The 18,379-nt window shown below is 44.4% G+C and overlaps 1 protein-coding gene and 1 long non-coding RNA gene across 5 annotated transcripts; one reads left to right on the top strand and one right to left on the bottom strand.

Annotated features, from left to right (window-relative positions):
* Positions 1 to 78: 78 nt before the first annotated feature.
* On the bottom strand, positions 79 to 17,041 carry H2AZ2 (H2A.Z variant histone 2). 4 transcript variants are annotated; one of them, XM_005549660.5, is made up of 5 exons: positions 16,914 to 17,041; positions 12,099 to 12,176; positions 9,702 to 9,815; positions 1,366 to 1,495; positions 79 to 413 (listed from the first exon to the last, which is right to left on the bottom strand). In XM_005549660.5, exons 1-5 carry the CDS (start codon positions 16,914 to 16,916, stop codon positions 352 to 354), a joined length of 387 nt encoding a protein of 128 aa, XP_005549717.1. In that variant the 5' UTR covers positions 16,917 to 17,041; the 3' UTR covers positions 79 to 351. The 4 variants fall into 4 exon arrangements, with proteins under 4 accessions (XP_005549717.1, XP_065398083.1, XP_005549718.1 ...); XM_065542011.2 differs by lacking the exon at positions 1,366 to 1,495; XM_005549661.5 differs by lacking the exon at positions 9,702 to 9,815.
* Positions 17,042 to 17,393: 352 nt separating this feature from the next.
* Positions 17,394 to 18,065, top strand: LOC135970155 (uncharacterized). Its single transcript, XR_012432487.1, has 3 exons — positions 17,394 to 17,538; positions 17,790 to 17,831; positions 17,933 to 18,065. It is a non-coding gene; the product is annotated as an uncharacterized lncRNA (long non-coding RNA).
* Positions 18,066 to 18,379: the final 314 nt, after the last annotated feature.

The following is an 18,379-nucleotide window of genomic DNA, read 5'->3' as shown; positions in this document are numbered from 1 at the left end:
CCAATCTGAGATTTAAAATACTTAAAGTCTGAGTAAAATATTTCTAATACATCATGAACAGAACAGTTTTGAGACAAATTAATTTTGTAAAAAATGGTTTATCAATTCCATTTTTGTATAAAACACGCGGGAGAAACCTAGCCAATCAACACACAACTGTCACCACATGAAAAGGTACTTTTATCAAACTTCGAGTCTAAGAACGTACAAATGTTTCTTTTATCATGTCTACAGTAATTGTCTATGCTTTTCCATTTAACTGTTGTTAAAAATTCCACATATCCCCATTATTTCTTCTGTCCCAGTTACAGTACAACGACAGGGAGGAAGAGGGTTGGTTAAAGCATCCCTCTAAGCAGTTTTCTGCTGTCCCTTCTTTCCAATCAGAGATTTGTGGATGTGAGGGATCACACCTAGAATGAAATTAAAAAAAGTTATTAAAAACTTTTAAAGTTTTTGTCTCAAGTAAGAAGTTAATTATACAAAAAATGAAATTAAGTCCCTTTTCATATTCTGATACTGTTAAACTATCTAAACCAATGGCTACCCCCCACGGGTCTGTGAACCCTTTAAAACTGTATGTAAAATTGTGTGACTTTCTGTGCATTTTTCGAGAAGAGTAACCACAGTTTTTTTTTTTTTTTTGAGATAGTCTCGCTTTGTCGCCAACGCTGGGGTGCAGTGGTGTAATCTCAGCTCACTGCAACCTGGGTTCAAGTGATTCTTGTGCCTCCGCCTCCTGAGTAGCTGGGATTACAGGCATGCACCACCATGCCCAGCTAATTTTTGTATTTTTAGTAGAGACGGGGTTTCACCACATTGGCCGGGCTGGTCTTGAACTCCTGACCTCGGGTGATCCGCCTGCCTATCAGCCTCCCAAAGTGTTGAGATACGGGTGTGAGCCACCGCGCCCAGCTGTAACCATCGCTTTCATGATGTTCTCTGAGGGTTATCCAAATAAGATTAAGAACTACCAACTTACCTCTCACTTTCACTGATCCTGACCCACTTTTCAAGTGTATTTATTTCAACCCTTCCCAATGTATGTTATGCGACTTCTCCAACTCATTTTTCAAACACAGTTAAAAAGGTATGGGAAATATGTTAAACATCAGGCTTTAAGTATCATATGAAATTTAGATAAAGAACTGGCTAAAATAAAAATAGCATTACATATGAGTATAAGGAGAAATATTTATTCAGATCATTATGAAAAGAAGCTTAGAATTGTAATAGATTTAATATTTATGAAATTAAAGTTTATATGCTTTCTAGTTAACCAATCAAATATACTGTATCATTGATCTGAACGATATATTAGTCAGAAAGACCAGTAAGAATCAAGGCTTAAGTAGTAATACATACCACCCCCAGCTATGGTAGCCTTGATAAGAGAATCCAACTCTTCATCACCACGGATTGCAAGCTGCAAGTGACGCGGAGTGATACGCTTTACTTTGAGATCCTTAGAAGCATTACCTGCCAGCTCCAGCACCTACAAAGCATCCATGATTAGCATATCAAATGAAGGACGTTGGATTCCAAATGAAGGATCACTTAGCATTTGTACATACAAAACGCACAAACATTACATAAACTGATAACACATTTTTCTTTTCTTTTTTTTGAGACATAATCTCACTCTGTTACCCAGGCTGGAGGGCCAGGGGCGCAATCTCGGCTCACTGCAAGCTCTGCCTCCCGGGTTCGCACCATTCTCCTGCCTCAGCCTCCTGAGTAGCTGGGACCACAGGTGTCCGCCACCACGCCCGGCTAATTTTTTGTATTTTTAGTAGAGGCGGGTTTCACCATGTTAGCCAGGATGGTCTTGATCTCCTGACCTCCTCGTGATCCACCCGCCTCAGCCTCCCAAAGTGCTGGGATTACAACTGTAAACTGCCACACCCAGCCAAAGTCACATATTTTAATATATACTTATAGTCCATTTTTGTACAACCCTTAATAGCTGAAATGCATTTCCTAATGCTTTTAGAAGTTTTCAAATGTATTTTTTAAATTTTTTAAAAATAAAAGAGATGGGACCTCACTATGTTGCCAGGGCCGGTGTCAAACCCTTGGCCTCAAGTGATCCTCCTACTTCAGCCTCTCAAAGTGCTGGGAATACAGGTGTGGGCCATCGCACTCAGCCTAAAATATAATTTAAAATAATTTCTTTTTTTTTTTTTTTTTTTTTTTGAGACGGAGTCTGGCTCTGTCACCCAGGCTGGAGTGCAGTGGCGCGATCTCGGCTCACTGCAAGCTCCGCCTCCCGGGTTCACACCATTCTCCTGCCTCAGCCTCCCGAGTAGCTGGGACTACAGGCGCCCGCCACCTCGCCTGGCTAGTTTTTTGTATTTTTTAGTAGAGACGGGGTTTCACCGTGTTAGCCAGGATGGTCTCGATCTCCTGACCTCGTGATCCGCCCGTCTCGGCCTCCGATGAAGTCTTGCTGTGTTGCCCAGGCTGCAGTGCAATGGCGTGATCTCAGCTCACTGCAACCACTGCCTCCTGGGTTCAAATGATTCTCCTGCCCCAGCCTCCGAAGCAGCTGGGACTACAGGCGCATGCCACCATGCCCGGGTAATTGTATATTTTTAGTAGAGATGGGGTTTTGGCTGGGCGCAGTGGCTCACGCCTGTAATCTCAGCACTTTGGGAGGCTGAGATGGGCAGATCACGAGGTCAGGAGATCGAGACCATCTTGGCTAACACAGTGAAACCCCATCTCTACTAAAAATACAAAAAAAATTAGCCAGGCGTGGTGGCAGGTACCTGTAGTCCCAGCTATTCAGGAGGCTGAAGCAGGAGAATGGCGTGAACCCAGGAAGCAGAGCTTGCAGTGAGCCGAGATGGCGCCACTGCACTCCAGCCTGGACGACAGAGCAGACTCCTTCTCAAAAAAAAAAAAAAAAAAAAAAAAAAAAAAAAAAAAAAAACCAAAACACCAGACACAGGATTTCACCATATTGGCTAGGCTGGTCTCAAACTCCTGACCTTGTGATCTGCCTGCCTCGGCCTCCCAAAGTTTTGGGATTACAGACCTGAGCCACTGTGCCAGGCCACCTCTTCGTTTTAAATAGAGCAGTGTTGGGTATACATGAGAATCAACTGAACTTTAAAAATACAAAAATCAGCCGGGTGTGGTGGCACACGCCTGTAATCCCAGCTACTCGGGAGGCTGAGGCAGGAGAGTTGTTAAACCCGGGAGGTGGAGGTTGCAGGAGCTGAGATCGTGCCATTGAACTCCAGCCTGGGCGACAGAGCAAGAGTCCATTTAAAAAAAAATAAATAAATAAGGTTAACTGCACCCACACATTCATTGTCTAATCTTGACCTAAATTGTTTTTGTTTGTTTGTTTTGAGACGGAGTCTTGCTTTGTCACCCAGGCTGGAGTGCAGTGGCGCGATCTCAGCTCACTGCAAGCTCCGCCTCCCGGGTTCACGCCATTCTCCTGCCTCAGCCTCCCGAGAAGCTGGGATTACAGGCGCCCATCACCACTCCCGGCTAATTTTTTTGTATTTTTAGTAGAGACGGGGTTTCACCATGTTAGCCAGGATGGTCTCAATCTCCTGACCTCATGATCCGCCAGCCTCGGCCTCCCAAAGTGCTGGGATTACAGGCGTGAGCCACCGCGCCCAGCCTGTTTTTTTTTTTTAAGACACTGTCTCACTGTCATGCAGACTGGAGTGCAGTGGTGCAATACATGGCTCACTGCAGCCTCAACCTCCTGGGCTCAGGTAATCCTCCCACCTCAGCCTCTCCAGTAGCTGGGACTCCAGGTGCATACTATCACATCTGGTTAATTTTTTGTATTTTTTTTGTAGAGTCAGGGTTTTGCCATGTTGTCCAGGCTGGTCTGGAAGTCCTGGACTGAAATGATCTGCCTGCCTTGACCTCCCAAAGTGCTGAGATTATAGGCATGACTCACTGTGTTAACTTTAAACATTTTCACCAAAGTTCCCAAAGATTAAAAAAAAGGGGTGCTTAGATGGGGCTTGAACCTTGTGAACCAGAATGCTGAATATAAGCCACCACACCCAGCCAAAGTCATATATTTTAATATATCCACGTGGTCTATTTCTGCACAATCCTTAATAGCTGAAATTTCTTTCTATTTTTATTTTTTATTTTTTTTATTTTTTTATTTTTTTTGAGACGGAGTCTTACTCTGTCGCCCAGGCTGAAGTGCAGTGGCCGGATCTCAGCTCACTGCAAGCTCCGCCTCCCGGGTTCACACCATTCTCCTGCCTCAGCCTCCCGAGTAGCTGGGACTACAGGCGCCCGCCACCTCGCCTGGCTAGTTTTTTGTATTTTTTAGTAGAGACGGGGTTTCACCGTGTTAGCCAGGATGGTCTCGATCTCCTGACCTCGTGATCCGCCCGTCTCGGCCTCCGATGAAGTCTTGCTGTGTTGCCCAGGCTGCAGTGCAATGGCGTGATCTCAGCTCACTGCAACCACTGCCTCCTGGGTTCAAATGATTCTCCTGCCCCAGCCTCCGAAGCAGCTGGGACTACAGGCGCATGCCACCATGCCCGGGTAATTGTATATTTTTAGTAGAGATGGGGTTTTGGCTGGGCGCAGTGGCTCACGCCTGTAATCTCAGCACTTTGGGAGGCTGAGATGGGCAGATCACGAGGTCAGGAGATCGAGACCATCTTGGCTAACACAGTGAAACCCCATCTCTACTAAAAATACAAAAAAAATTAGCCAGGCGTGGTGGCAGGTACCTGTAGTCCCAGCTATTCAGGAGGCTGAAGCAGGAGAATGGCGTGAACCCAGGAAGCAGAGCTTGCAGTGAGCCGAGATGGCGCCACTGCACTCCAGCCTGGACGACAGAGCAGACTCCTTCTCAAAAAAAAAAAAAAAAAAAAAAAAAAAAAAAAAAAAAAAAAACCAAAACACCAGACACAGGATTTCACCATATTGGCTAGGCTGGTCTCAAACTCCTGACCTTGTGATCTGCCTGCCTCGGCCTCCCAAAGTTTTGGGATTACAGACCTGAGCCACTGTGCCAGGCCACCTCTTCGTTTTAAATAGAGCAGTGTTGGGTATACATGAGAATCAACTGAACTTTAAAAATACAAAAATCAGCCGGGTGTGGTGGCACACGCCTGTAATCCCAGCTACTCGGGAGGCTGAGGCAGGAGAGTTGTTAAACCCGGGAGGTGGAGGTTGCAGGAGCTGAGATCGTGCCATTGAACTCCAGCCTGGGCGACAGAGCAAGAGTCCATTTAAAAAAAAATAAATAAATAAGGTTAACTGCACCCACACATTCATTGTCTAATCTTGACCTAAATTGTTTTTGTTTGTTTGTTTTGAGACGGAGTCTTGCTTTGTCACCCAGGCTGGAGTGCAGTGGCGCGATCTCAGCTCACTGCAAGCTCCGCCTCCCGGGTTCACGCCATTCTCCTGCCTCAGCCTCCCGAGAAGCTGGGATTACAGGCGCCCATCACCACTCCCGGCTAATTTTTTTGTATTTTTAGTAGAGACGGGGTTTCACCATGTTAGCCAGGATGGTCTCAATCTCCTGACCTCATGATCCGCCAGCCTCGGCCTCCCAAAGTGCTGGGATTACAGGCGTGAGCCACCGCGCCCAGCCTGTTTTTTTTTTTTAAGACACTGTCTCACTGTCATGCAGACTGGAGTGCAGTGGTGCAATACATGGCTCACTGCAGCCTCAACCTCCTGGGCTCAGGTAATCCTCCCACCTCAGCCTCTCCAGTAGCTGGGACTCCAGGTGCATACTATCACATCTGGTTAATTTTTTGTATTTTTTTTGTAGAGTCAGGGTTTTGCCATGTTGTCCAGGCTGGTCTGGAAGTCCTGGACTGAAATGATCTGCCTGCCTTGACCTCCCAAAGTGCTGAGATTATAGGCATGACTCACTGTGTTAACTTTAAACATTTTCACCAAAGTTCCCAAAGATTAAAAAAAAGGGGTGCTTAGATGGGGCTTGAACCTTGTGAACCAGAATGCTGAATATAAGCCACCACACCCAGCCAAAGTCATATATTTTAATATATCCACGTGGTCTATTTCTGCACAATCCTTAATAGCTGAAATTTCTTTCTATTTTTATTTTTTATTTTTTTTATTTTTTTATTTTTTTTGAGACGGAGTCTTACTCTGTCGCCCAGGCTGAAGTGCAGTGGCCGGATCTCAGCTCACTGCAAGCTCCACCTCCCAGGTTTACGCCATTCTCCTGCCTCAGCCTCCCGAGTAGCTGGGACTACAGGCGTCCGCCACCTCGCCCGGCTAGTTTTTTGTATTTTTTAGTAGAGACGGGGTTTCACTGTGTTAGCCAGGATGGTCTCGATCTCCTGACCTCGTGATCTGCCCGTCTCGGCCTCCCAAAGTGCTAGGATTACAGGCTTGAGCCACTGCGCCCGGCCTTTTATTTTTTTTTTTTTTGAGATGCAGTCTCGCTCTGTTGCCAGGCTGGAGTGCAGTGGCGTGATCTCGGCTCACTGCAACCTCTGCCTTCTGGATTCAAGCAACTCTCCTGCCTCAGCCTCCTGAGTAGCTGGGATTATATATAGGTGCCCGCCACCATGCCCAGCTAATTTTTGTATTTTTAGTAGAGATGGGGTTTCACCATGTTGGCCAGAATGGTCTTGATCTCTTGACCTCATGATTCGCCCACCTCAGCCTCCCAAAGTGTTGGGATTACAGGCGTGGGCCACAGTGCCCAGCTATGAAATTTCTTAACGCTTTTAGAAAAGTTTAAAAATGTATTTTAATTAAAATTAAAATTGAAAAATTTAAAAAAATACAAGAGGCCAGGTGGCCTCTTTTAATAGAAGGTGGCTCATGTCTGTAATCCCAGCACTTTGGGAGGCTGAGGTGGGCAGATCCAGGAGTTTGAGATCAGCCTGGCTAACATGGCAAAACCTTGTCTCTACAAGAAAATAACAAAAATTAGCCGGGTGTGGTGATGTATACCGCTAGCCCTAGCTACTCCGGAGGCTGAGGTGGGAGAATTGCTGGAACCCAGAAGGCAGAGGTTGCAATGCGCAGAGATCATGCCACTGCATTCCAGCCTGGGAGACAGAGAGAGACCCTGTCTCAAAACAAACAAGAAAACCCCAAAAAACAAAACACCTCTTAATCATGACACAGCTAAGTTGAAACTATCCATAATATCCATAATTCAATGTTAAATTCCCAGTGGGACACAGATGACTTGGTGAGATTAATGAAAAAATAACAGCAATGATAACTGACATACAGATTAAAAGCTAAATTCCTCAGCCTAGCTCCCAATCACATCTTCCCCAAGTAAGACCCTTCTGTTTCTACCAGAATGTTACTCAAATTACTTCCCCAGCCTGGAATGTAGGTGAAGTTTCACGACTTCCCAATGGATTTTTTTTTTAGAAGGAATACGGATGGGGAAAGTGGTGGTCTATGACCCAAGAATTAAGAACTCTTGCCCAATTAACTTGTCTTCCTGAAATTTCAAACTAAGATACAGCAATTTTGTATGTATAATCCTGCAGAGAACCAGAAGAACAGATTGAGTCTTTTACTTCTAATATCATATTTGTGATTTTTATGTATCATCACACTGGCAAAACTTTACATCATCGCAAATCTTCATAAACTAAAACATTATGCTGTAACTTCACAAATACTTCTACTGATTATATACATACTTCAAAGTTCACTGGGGTATGGTGGCTTATGTCTATAATCCCAGCACCTTGGGAGGACCACTTGAGGCTAGGAGTTGGAAACCAGTCTGGGCAACATAGGGAGCCCCCAACTCCACAAAAAATAAAAATAAAAAATTAGCAACTGGCGTGGTGGCTCACACCTGTAATCTCAGCACTCTGAGAGGCTGAGGTGGGTGGATCACCTGAGGTCAGGAATTCAAGACTTACCTGGCCAACATGGTGAAACCCCGTCTCCACTAACAATACAAAGATTAGCCAGGTGTGGTGGCAGGTGCCTGTAATCCCAGTTACTGGTGAAGCTGAGGCAGGAGAATTGCTTGAACCCAAGAGGTGGAGGTTGCAGTGAGTCAAGATTGTGCCACTGCGCTCCACCTGGGATACAGAGCAAGACTCTATCTCAAAAAAAAAAAAATTAGCCAGGTGTGGTGGCACAAACCTGAAGTCACAGTTACCAGGGAGGCTGAGGCAGGAGGATCCCTTGAACCCAGGAGGTTTGAGGTTGGAATGAGCTATGATCATGCCACCGTACTCCAGCCTAGGTGACAGAGTGAGACCCAGTCTCAATATAAATATATATTTATGGCCGGGCGCGGTGGCTCAAGCCTGTAATCCCAGCACTTTGGGAGGCCGAGACGGGCGGATCACGAGGTCAGGAGATCGAGACCATCCTGGCTAACACGGTGAAACCCCGTCTCTACTAAAAATACAAAAACTAGCCGGGCGAGGTGGCGGGCGCCTGTAGTCCCAGCTACTCGGGAGGCTGAGGCGGGAGAATGGCGTGAACCCGGGAGGCGGAGCTTGCAGTGAGCCGAGATCCGGCCACTGCACTCCAGCCTGGGTGACAGAGCGAGACTCCGTCTCAAAAAAAAAAAAAAAAAAAAAAAAAAAAAAAATATATATATATATATATATATATATATCTCTCAAAAAAAATAAAATAAATAAATAAATATATATATATCTCAAAAAAAATAAAAAAAATATATATTTTTATATATATATAAAATATATATATATATATATATATATTTTTTTTTTTTTTTTTTTTTGAGACGGAGTCTCGCTCTGTCACCCAGGCTGGAGTGCAGTGGCCGGATCTCGGCTCACTGCAAGCTCCGCCTCCCGGGTTCACGCCATTCTCCCGCCTCAGCCTCCAGAGTAGCTGGGACTACAGGCGCCCGCCACCTCGCCCGGCTAGTTTTTGTATTTTTAGTAGAGACGGGGTTTCACCGTGTTAGCCAGGATGGTCTCGATCTCCTGACCTCGTGATCCGCCCACCTCGGCCTCCCAAACTGCTGGGATTACAGGCTTGAGCCATATATATTTATTTATATAAATGAAAATAAAAGATAAGAGATTGCTGGCCTTTGCTTAACTTTAAAAATTTTTTTTACTTTGAGATAGGGTCTTGCTCTGTCACACAGCCTAGTCTGGAACTCCAGGACTCAAGTGTACAATCTACCCACTTCAGCCTCCCAAAGTGCTGGCATTACAGGCGTGAATCACCGTGCCCAGTCCCTTGCTTAGCTTTAAAAACAAGTACACCAAGGTTCTTTCACATTAGTATTGGGTAATAGCTGACAAGATGCATCTCAAACTGCGCTGTTAAAGAAACCAATGAGGCCAGACGTGGTGGCTCAAGCCTGTAATTCCAGCACTTTGGGAGGCCGAGGCAGGTGGATCACCTGGTCAGGAGTTTGAGACCAGTGTGGCCAATATGGTGAAACCCTGTCTCAACTAAGAATACAAAAATTAGCTGGGCACGGTGGTGCACACCTGTAGTCCTAGCTACTTGGGAGGCTGAGGTGGGAGAATTGCTTGAATCCGGGAGGCAGAGGTTGCAGTGAGCGGAGACTGGCCATTGCACTCCAGCCTGGGAAACAAGAGTGAAACTCTATCTCCAAAAAAACAAAAAAGCCCCAATGAGCATAATATGTCTTTTTTCAAATATATTCCATGGGTTTATGTCACTTAGACTAGTGCACCTTCTGGACTGCCATATACAACAGACATTCCTGTACAAACCTCTGCAGTGAGGTACTCCAGAATCGCAGCACTGTACACGGCAGCAGTGGCACCCACCCTTCCATGGCTTGTGGTGCGAGTCTTCAAGTGTCTGTGAATGCGGCCCACAGGAAACTAAAAGAGAGATGTCTTAGTGGGAAGCACTGCAGAGTCTTAACATTGCACTGACTGTAATCAAAGGCTGAAAAAATGTGAGTAAGCATGAAATAATAAAAAACTTGATCACACATATCAGAAGTCAAATCTATTAGGCAATTAACAGTTCCCAGGGCCTGTGTCTATGTTCTGGTAATCAAAATCAAAATCTTTAACCTCTGCTTAATATGGAGAATATCACTCTAAAATGAAGAAAAACCATGCAGGGCTGTCATCAACTATACATTCAACATGACCCATGGATCAAATTCCTGTCTAGTTAATTTCTTCAGATAAAAGGCACATGCAACTTTGAACCTCCAATACCTTCCTCAGATCTTATTAAATGTTCTTTCTTCAGTTTCAAGAGGTGATCTGATAGTTAAGAAAAATCAGTACTATTATCTCATTGTGATTCTACTTTCCGAAAAAGAGGGTACTTTTCTCATTTCAGAGTATCCTAATCCCACTTGTCTGTGCCCTTTATTATTTTTTTTATTGAGACAGAGTCTCACTCTGTCGCTGAGGCTGGAGTGCAGTAGTGCCATCTTGGCTCACTGCAACCTCCGCCTCCCGGGTTTCAAGTGATTCTCCTGCCTCAGCCTCCTGAGTAGGTGGGATTATAGGCACGCCAGGACGCCTGGCTGTTTTGTATTTTTAGTAGAGACGGGGTTTTGTGTAATCCGCCCACCTTGGCCTCCCAAAGTGCTGGGATTACAGGCATGAGCCACTGCGCCCAGCCTGTCTGTGCCCTTTCTTACAGGCCTACCTCATGCCTTCACTGTTGCATTATTTCAACAGCTACAATTACTTCCTTTCCGCTGGTTTCTTTCCTTCTACAGACTTTACTGAAAACTTCACAATCTATGAAAACTGCTTCCAGTTACGGTCTAGAAAGTCTCTTTCCAAAGACTGAATTTAAAAAACAAATCCTGAAACCCTTACTTTCTTGTCACCCATTTTTTCCTAACCCTAACTTGGTTTCTGTTAAACAGTACTTTTGAAGGCCAGCAGTGACATTTTACTTCCTTAATAAACACAAGCAATCTTTTTTTTTTTTGCATTTATACTTCGTCTCTAAGTGACCAAAAGCTTCTTAAGAGCAAGATTTATGTCTTCTTTTCCTTTGTATCCTTAGTAACCAGTATGTTGTCTGGCATACAGTAGGCCCTCAAAAACATTTCTTCTTAGACTTCAGAATTCTCATACCAACCCTGACTACTCCTCAGCCTTTTCTTAAAGTTTTTGAGGGGTCCTCAAATATCCTTGTGCTCCTTTCTCATTCTCTTAGGTTAGGAAACTCATCCATAACATAAACTATCAATTTTACATAAATGATCTCAAATTCCTAATTCTATCACCTCTCTTAGAAAGCTGAACTCATGTTTCCAACTTCTGGACATTTTCACGTGGATGTTTTAGTGAACTTCAAAATGATCCCATTTAAATTTACTCATAACTTGACCCTATTACAAACTCCTCTGTTCCTTAGGTTCTAAGCCTTAGAGAAACTTCTGACTTCCTCTTAACCTTATACTGCTTCACCTATTTTCTGCACACACATGATTTCTACTGCTTCCCATTCAAGTATGTTACTTTATTCCTAAATCACTGCAATAATCTCCATTGGCCTTCCATTTTCTACTTCAAATTAAGTATGCCTTAAAATAAGTTCTAATTAGGAATATACATGGAAACCTAAAATACAGAATGTGCACATCAATATAAATTCCCATCCCCCTTCTTTCGGTATCATCTGGATCATGCTGTCCTCTTGCTTAAACTCTCAATGGCTTACCACTGCCAAGAGGATAACAGTTTACAGTTTGGCCTTCCAAGTTTCCTGATTAAAAGTATTTCTCGGCCAGGCACAGTGGCTCACGCCTGTAATCCCAGCACTCTGGGAGGCTGAGGCGGGCGGATCACGAGGTCAAGAGATTGAGACCATCCTGGCCAACATGGTGAAACCCCGTCTCTACTAAAAATACAAAAACTAGCTGGGCATGGTGGTGCGCACCTGTAGTCCCAGCCATGCAGGAGGCTGAGGCAGGAGAATCGCTTGAATCCAGGAGGCAGAGGTTGCAGTGAGCCGAGATCGCACCACTGCACTACAACCTGGTGATAGAGCGAGACTCTGTCTCAAAAAAAAAAAAAAAAAAAAGTTTGTAGTAATACAAGTAGACTTCTGTAATCGATGAAACATAGGTCATAAATTACAACAGTAAAGAAAATAGTAATGTAACGACAGCATGGATTCATTACCTGTAGCCCAGCTCTCTGTGAGCGAGATACTGCCTTAGCTTTGGCCTTCCCACTGTCCTTTCCAGCTTTGCCTCCAGCCTAAATGCAAAAAAAATTTTTTGAATGAAAAGAGTTGAAAACACTACTTCAAAAATATTCTGGAAACAGAATTTCTTCTACTTTTACTTTAGGTAGTTAAAAATATGTAGGTGATCCTCTTCCTCATATACATGGGATTCTATCACCTTTTATAATTTCTATCAAAGAAGTCAAACCTTAAACGCTTATTGAAAATATGAGATTTTTCTTTTTTCTTTTTTTTTGAGATGGAGTCTAGCTCTGTTGCCCAGGTTGGAGTGCAGTGGGGCAATCTTGGCTCACTGCAAACTCCGCCTCCCAGGCTCAAGTGATTCTCCTGCCTCAGGCTCCTGAGTAGCTGAGATTACAGGTGTGCACCACCACACACAGCTAATTTTTGCATTTTTAGTACAGATGAGGTTTCACCATGTTGGCCAGGCTGGTCTTGAACTCCTGACCTCAAGTGATCCACCCGCTTTGGCCTCCCAAAGTGCTGGGATTACAGGCATGAGCCACAGTGCCAGGCTGAAAAATATGAGATTTCTAAAAGCTAACATATTTATCAATTTCCAGATTGAAGAATCTTGCAAGTCAATATAACTTTTATGCATACATGAAATATTTCACAATTTTAATCAATGTCAATGTAACATATATTACTTCCACAGAAATATTTAGAACTCTCAGAAAAATAAAGCATATTCCAAGAAAAAAAAAACCCTCAAAAAATTAAACACAGAATTGTCATATAGTCTAACAATTCCACTTCTAGGTACACACCCAAAAATTGAAAGCAAGGATTCAAACAAATACTTGTATACCCATGTTCACAGAAGCTTTATTCAGAATAGCCAAAAGGTGGAAACAATCTTGAGTGTCCAATGATGGATGAACAAAATCATATATATATAATGGGATAGTATTCAGCTTTAAAAAGGAAATTCTGACACAAGCTACAACATAAATGGGCCTTGAGGACATTATGCTAAGGAAAATAAGACAGTTACAAAAAAGACAAATACCATATGATTCTACTTATGAGGTTCCTAAAATAGTAAAGTTCCTAGTCAGCAGATTTGTGGTTGCCAGGGGTAGCTGCTTCCTGGGTTCAAGTGATTCTCCTGCCTCAGCCTCCTAAGTAGCTGGTAGTACAGGTGTGCACCACCACACCCTGCTAATTTTTGTATTTTTAGTACCAACAAGGCTTCCGTACGTTGGCCAGGCTGGTCTTGAACTCCTGACCTCAAGCGATCTGTCTGCCTTGCCCTTCCAAAGTACTAGGATTACAGGCGTAAGCTACTGCGCCTGGCCGAGTTACTGTTGAATGGGTAGAGTTTCTACTTGGGAAGATGAAAAAGTTTGAGACAGATGGCAGCGATGGTTGCACACTATAAATGTACTTAATGCCACTGAACTGTACGCTTAAAAAAAACCCTATTTCTGCATGAAAAAGGTAAAGTATGTGCAAATGTAATGAGCTATTAAGTAAATATGGGGTATGTGTGTACACACATATTTCTAGAAGGTGACACAATAAATTAGAAATGCTATTTGCCTCTAAGGAGGAAATACTAAGGGTCTGACTTAAGAAAACTAATTTTCTCTCATATATTTTGTTTTTACCATTTAAATAGATTATTTCTTTTCTTTTTTTTTTTTTTTTTTTGAGACAGAGTCTCGCTTAGTCGCCCAGGCTGGAGTGCAATGGCGCGATCTCGGCTCACTGCAAGCTAGCTCCGCCTCCCGGGTTCACGCCATTCTCCTGCCTCAGCCTCCTGAGTAGCTGGGACTACAGGCGCCCGCCCGGCTAATTTTTTGCATTTTTAGTAGAGACGGGGTTTCACCGTGTTAGCCAGGATGGTCTCGATCTCCTGACCTCGTGATCCGCCCGCCTCGGCCTCCCAAAGTGCTGGGATTACAGGCGTGAGCCACCGCGCCCGGCCAAATAGATTATTTCTTTACTATTAAATCAGTTTACAGGATTGGCTGTTTGAGGGGCTATACTTTCAAAACAGATAGTAAGCTTTGAAATGGCATATCCCCTTTGTAGCTAACCCTTTCCTTAAAGATTTTTTAAAGCTAAAAATTACCCCTGTATACTTCCTCTAATCACGTCTAAGTGAATTAAGCGCGTCACCCAAGATAATATGGAAGAAAAACAGTAAAACCTTGGCAGGTATTAGAAACAGGAAAAATAAAAATCTAAGAACTAATTCATACTCACTCTCTTACATTAGGTAATTCAGCAAGAGACTGATTTAAGTTTATCAGTAAGAACTGAGATGCTCTTGATTTCTACCAGAATGCCTCATATATTTCAATAATTTTGACTATGTTGTTATATAAGAAAAATATAATTTTTGGATTTTTGAGGTCGGCTCCCCTAACAAGACAGGTCTTACTTCTCAAATAAAAAACCCTTTTTATCTCTATTTGCCTAATATATAACACTTAAAAACCTCTCAACTGGCATCTAAAATTATAATCACTGTCTTCCTATGACTGGATTGGAAAAAATAAGAACTAGTCACTAATGAAAAGCCAACAACTACAAAACTCCCCAGGCTCCCCAGGTCATATAATAACTACTCTGCTAAAGCAATTTTATCCTCACTGTTTCAGATACGTCATATTTGCTGTTCTATTTGCTTTTTAAAGAAGTAGACATATAGTCAGATTTTAAAAGCCTCAATACATTAAATGACTAGTTCCAATATTTAGAGACTCTCGATACAATTCTCATACTTAACAAAAGAAAACTTTCATGGTATCAAACTTATCTGAATATAAAATTATATAATAAATGGATAATTACTTTCTTTCCGATATCCCCTCAAACTGTATATATAGCCTCCCTACTTTGAACATTCATTTTAATTGGTGCTTGAGAAACCAAATATAATTTTTTAATTCCAAGAATTGACTTCATATTAACCTGAGTTAAGGTTGCTGGTTTTTAAAAATTACACACACACACACACACACACACACACACACACACACACAAGAGGAAGAGGGAGTTCATTTCACTTGGATAAACTTGCAAACTGGATACTAAGACACTTTCATGTCAGTTTTAACAGACATCTGCTTACTTCCTTTCAGGTTTAAAATCTATCAAGAACGACAACTCAATGTCTCCTGCATTTTAGCTTATGTTAATACTTATGTATTTTTAGCTACTGGTAAGTGGATGTAAAACATATAGCGTATCACTAGAGACTGAAAAATATCTAAGAAACTAGAATCGGCCGGGCGCCGTGGTTCACACCTGTAATCCCAGCACTTTGTGAGGCCGAGGCAGGCGGATCACGAGGTCAAGAAATCGAGACCATCCTGGCCAACATGGTGAAACCCAATCTCTACTAAAAATACAAAAAATTAGCTGGGCGTGGTGGCGCACACCTGTAGTCCCAGCTACTCGGGAGGCTGAGGCAGGAGAATCGCTTGAACCCAGGAGATGGAGGTTGCAGTGAGCCAAGATCGCGCCATTGCACTCCAGCCTGGCGACAGACTGAGACTCCGTCTCAAAACAAACAAAAAACTACAATCATGAAAATCATCTGTTTGAGCAAATCCGTTAACAGATTAGATGTAGGCTGTACCTCAGTTTGTTAAAGTATAGTACTTTACAATAACAATAAACTATACGTTAGACGTTGGAAGCAATTGTCCCTAAAGTCTATTCCAGATATAAGATTTGGGTATTTTACAATAACCAAACATTTTGTCCTCTCGACTGGCCAATCTGTTTATAGTTAGGTGTTAAGTCTATTAAATACCGTATCTGACACATCAAGCACAAATCATCTAATATTATCTGCAGTATAAGAAATGACAGCCTGGTGTTAACTTTTAAGCAGGTAGCTCCCGTTGAAGTAACCTTTCAACAGAATGCTTAAAGCACGAATACCGGCAAAAATAAGATTCCATAATAACAGTCTTACTATTTTTACACAATCTTTGATGCAACTCAGAGCGTATCCTTTAGCACTTTCTCCTTTCCCTCAACTTTAAAATGGGGCTGAAGTTCTATTCACTTTCATTTTTTTAAAGCCACACTTTTCTAATCTAGATCTGAATTTCAGAATGAAAAGATGAATGCTTTAAGACTGAAAATTCATAGCAAGGGCAAAGGAAAGTACCGTTTTATAATGAAAACCGCAAACTGCATGGGGGTCAGAAGATAATGGGCGTTCATTTCAAACCTGTGCAATCACCTAGAACAAATCGTGTGGTTCTGGTCTATAAAACCATTCTTTGTAGCTCAAAAGACCACAAATACAAGCACCCTTTCGCAGAAACCCTCAAATTGACTGCCAGAGAGATTACGTAACCAAACATCGCCAAAGACTTATCTAACTTGTATAGCGGCAGCCGGTTTGACCTCATTCATACAGAGGAGCGATCACATTAAGATCCGGCACTTGTTTCTACCTTTCCAAGCCGGATTCTGGCGTCCTCCCCCTTCTAAGACGGGCGGTGCAGCGTCACCAGCGTCGGGACAGACCTGTCCGGATCGGAACAGACTTCGCGCTCTACCCAGCCAGGCCCAGCTCTCACCCGGGGACCCGTGTCGGGCTCCGCAGCCGGGATATGGCGCCCCCCGGCGGGTGGCGAAGGGCTCGGCCGGACGAAGCCCCGACACCCGCAAACTCCCGACTCCACAGGTAGCGGCGCCGACGCCGGGGCCTCCGCGCTCTGCTCCCCCGGCCCTGTCCTAGGCCCCGTGCCCCAGACCCACCCGGCCGCTCTTACCATGTTCTCGGCGCCGACTCTGCCTCCGCTCGGCCGCGCGCCCTCCCGCTGACGACCCGCGCCGCCGCCGCCGCTCTCGCAGCACCGACCGCCGCCGCCGGAGCCGGACAATACCCCGTGCCCGCCTCGCGCTGCTGCGGCCAATGCCTGCTTGTCTTACTGGTTCGAACCCCAGCGGCTGTTCAATCGCGCGCCTCCTTCTAGCCAGACCCCGCCCCCCCGGCACCGCCTACCTAACGGCTGTTTGTTTTTGCACACGGCACGCGGAGGCGGGGCTTCCAGCCCAATAGTGACGCCCTCTCCGCCTTTCACCAGGCACCCAAACCTGACGAACAGAAAAGCAAACCAATGAGATTGGACGCCTAGCGGACGAAAGCCAATGAAAATATCGCCCGCGAGCAAGGGAGGCGGGCCACTGAGAAGGACAGCAAAATTAGCTAATAAGGTGAAGCGATTGCAGGCGCTGTGGCTTTCCCGCCCATTCGCGGCGTTGGTTTTCCCGCTTCTGACACTTGTTTGGGGAGGTGAAGACTTTTGGACGTGCTTCTGCTGGTGGGTTTTCACAAAGACTGTGAGGATTTATTCGTCTTAGGACGTGTGGATCAGGAGGGCGCTGGATTTCAAGGTTAGGCAGCCCTCATGCTCAGCCGTTATTCTGGGGGACTGACTCCCCTGACGTCCTCTCAGCGCGGACCCTGGCAATCCGCGGCAGACTGAGGCGGGAGAATCGCTTGAACCCGGGAGGCGGAGGTTGCAGTGAGCCGAGATCGCGCCACTGCACTCCAGCTGGGCGACACATTGTCTCAAAAAAAAAAAACAAAAAACTATCAATTGGCTACCTGTTATTTGTATGATAAATTCTTTTTCCTTTTTTAGAGACGGAGTCCTGGGGCTACAGGCGCGCGCCCCAATGCCCAGGTAATTTTTGTATGTTTAATAGAGACGGGGTTTCCCTGTGTTGGTCAGGCTGGTCTCGAACTCCTGACCTCAGGTGATCTGCCCGCCTCTGCCTCCCAAAGTGCTGGCATTACAGGAGTGAGCCACCGCGTCCGGGGTCTATTACAAATTCTAAGAATACGAAGATAATGGGGCCGGCTTGGTGGCGCGGACCTGTAGCCTCAGCTACTGTCAAGACTGAGACAGGAGGATCTCTTGAGCCCAGGAGGTCGAGGCTGCAGTGAGTCATGATCGCACCACTGCACTCCAGCTTGGGAGACAAGAGTATACCCTGTCTTAAAAAAAAAAAAAAAAAAAAAAGGTAATGGATGAGGCCGATAGTCAGGAATGAAATGACTTTAGACAATTGGGTGTGCATAGGATTGTGTATGTGGGGGCAGGGGGTGGGCATAACCGAAGTCCCATACTGATGTCCCTCTAGGCCTTATACATTTTGCAGACCTCACAGAGCTCAGACTGTCGTGAGCCGTTTTTCTTCTCAGCCTCTTCAGTGTGCTTATTTTGCTTAC

Source organism: Macaca fascicularis, chromosome 3 (assembly GCF_037993035.2).
Source record: "Macaca fascicularis isolate 582-1 chromosome 3, T2T-MFA8v1.1".
NCBI classification, from domain to species: Eukaryota; Metazoa; Chordata; class Mammalia; order Primates; family Cercopithecidae; genus Macaca; species Macaca fascicularis.
This window is presented reverse-complemented; position numbering and strand designations above follow the sequence as displayed.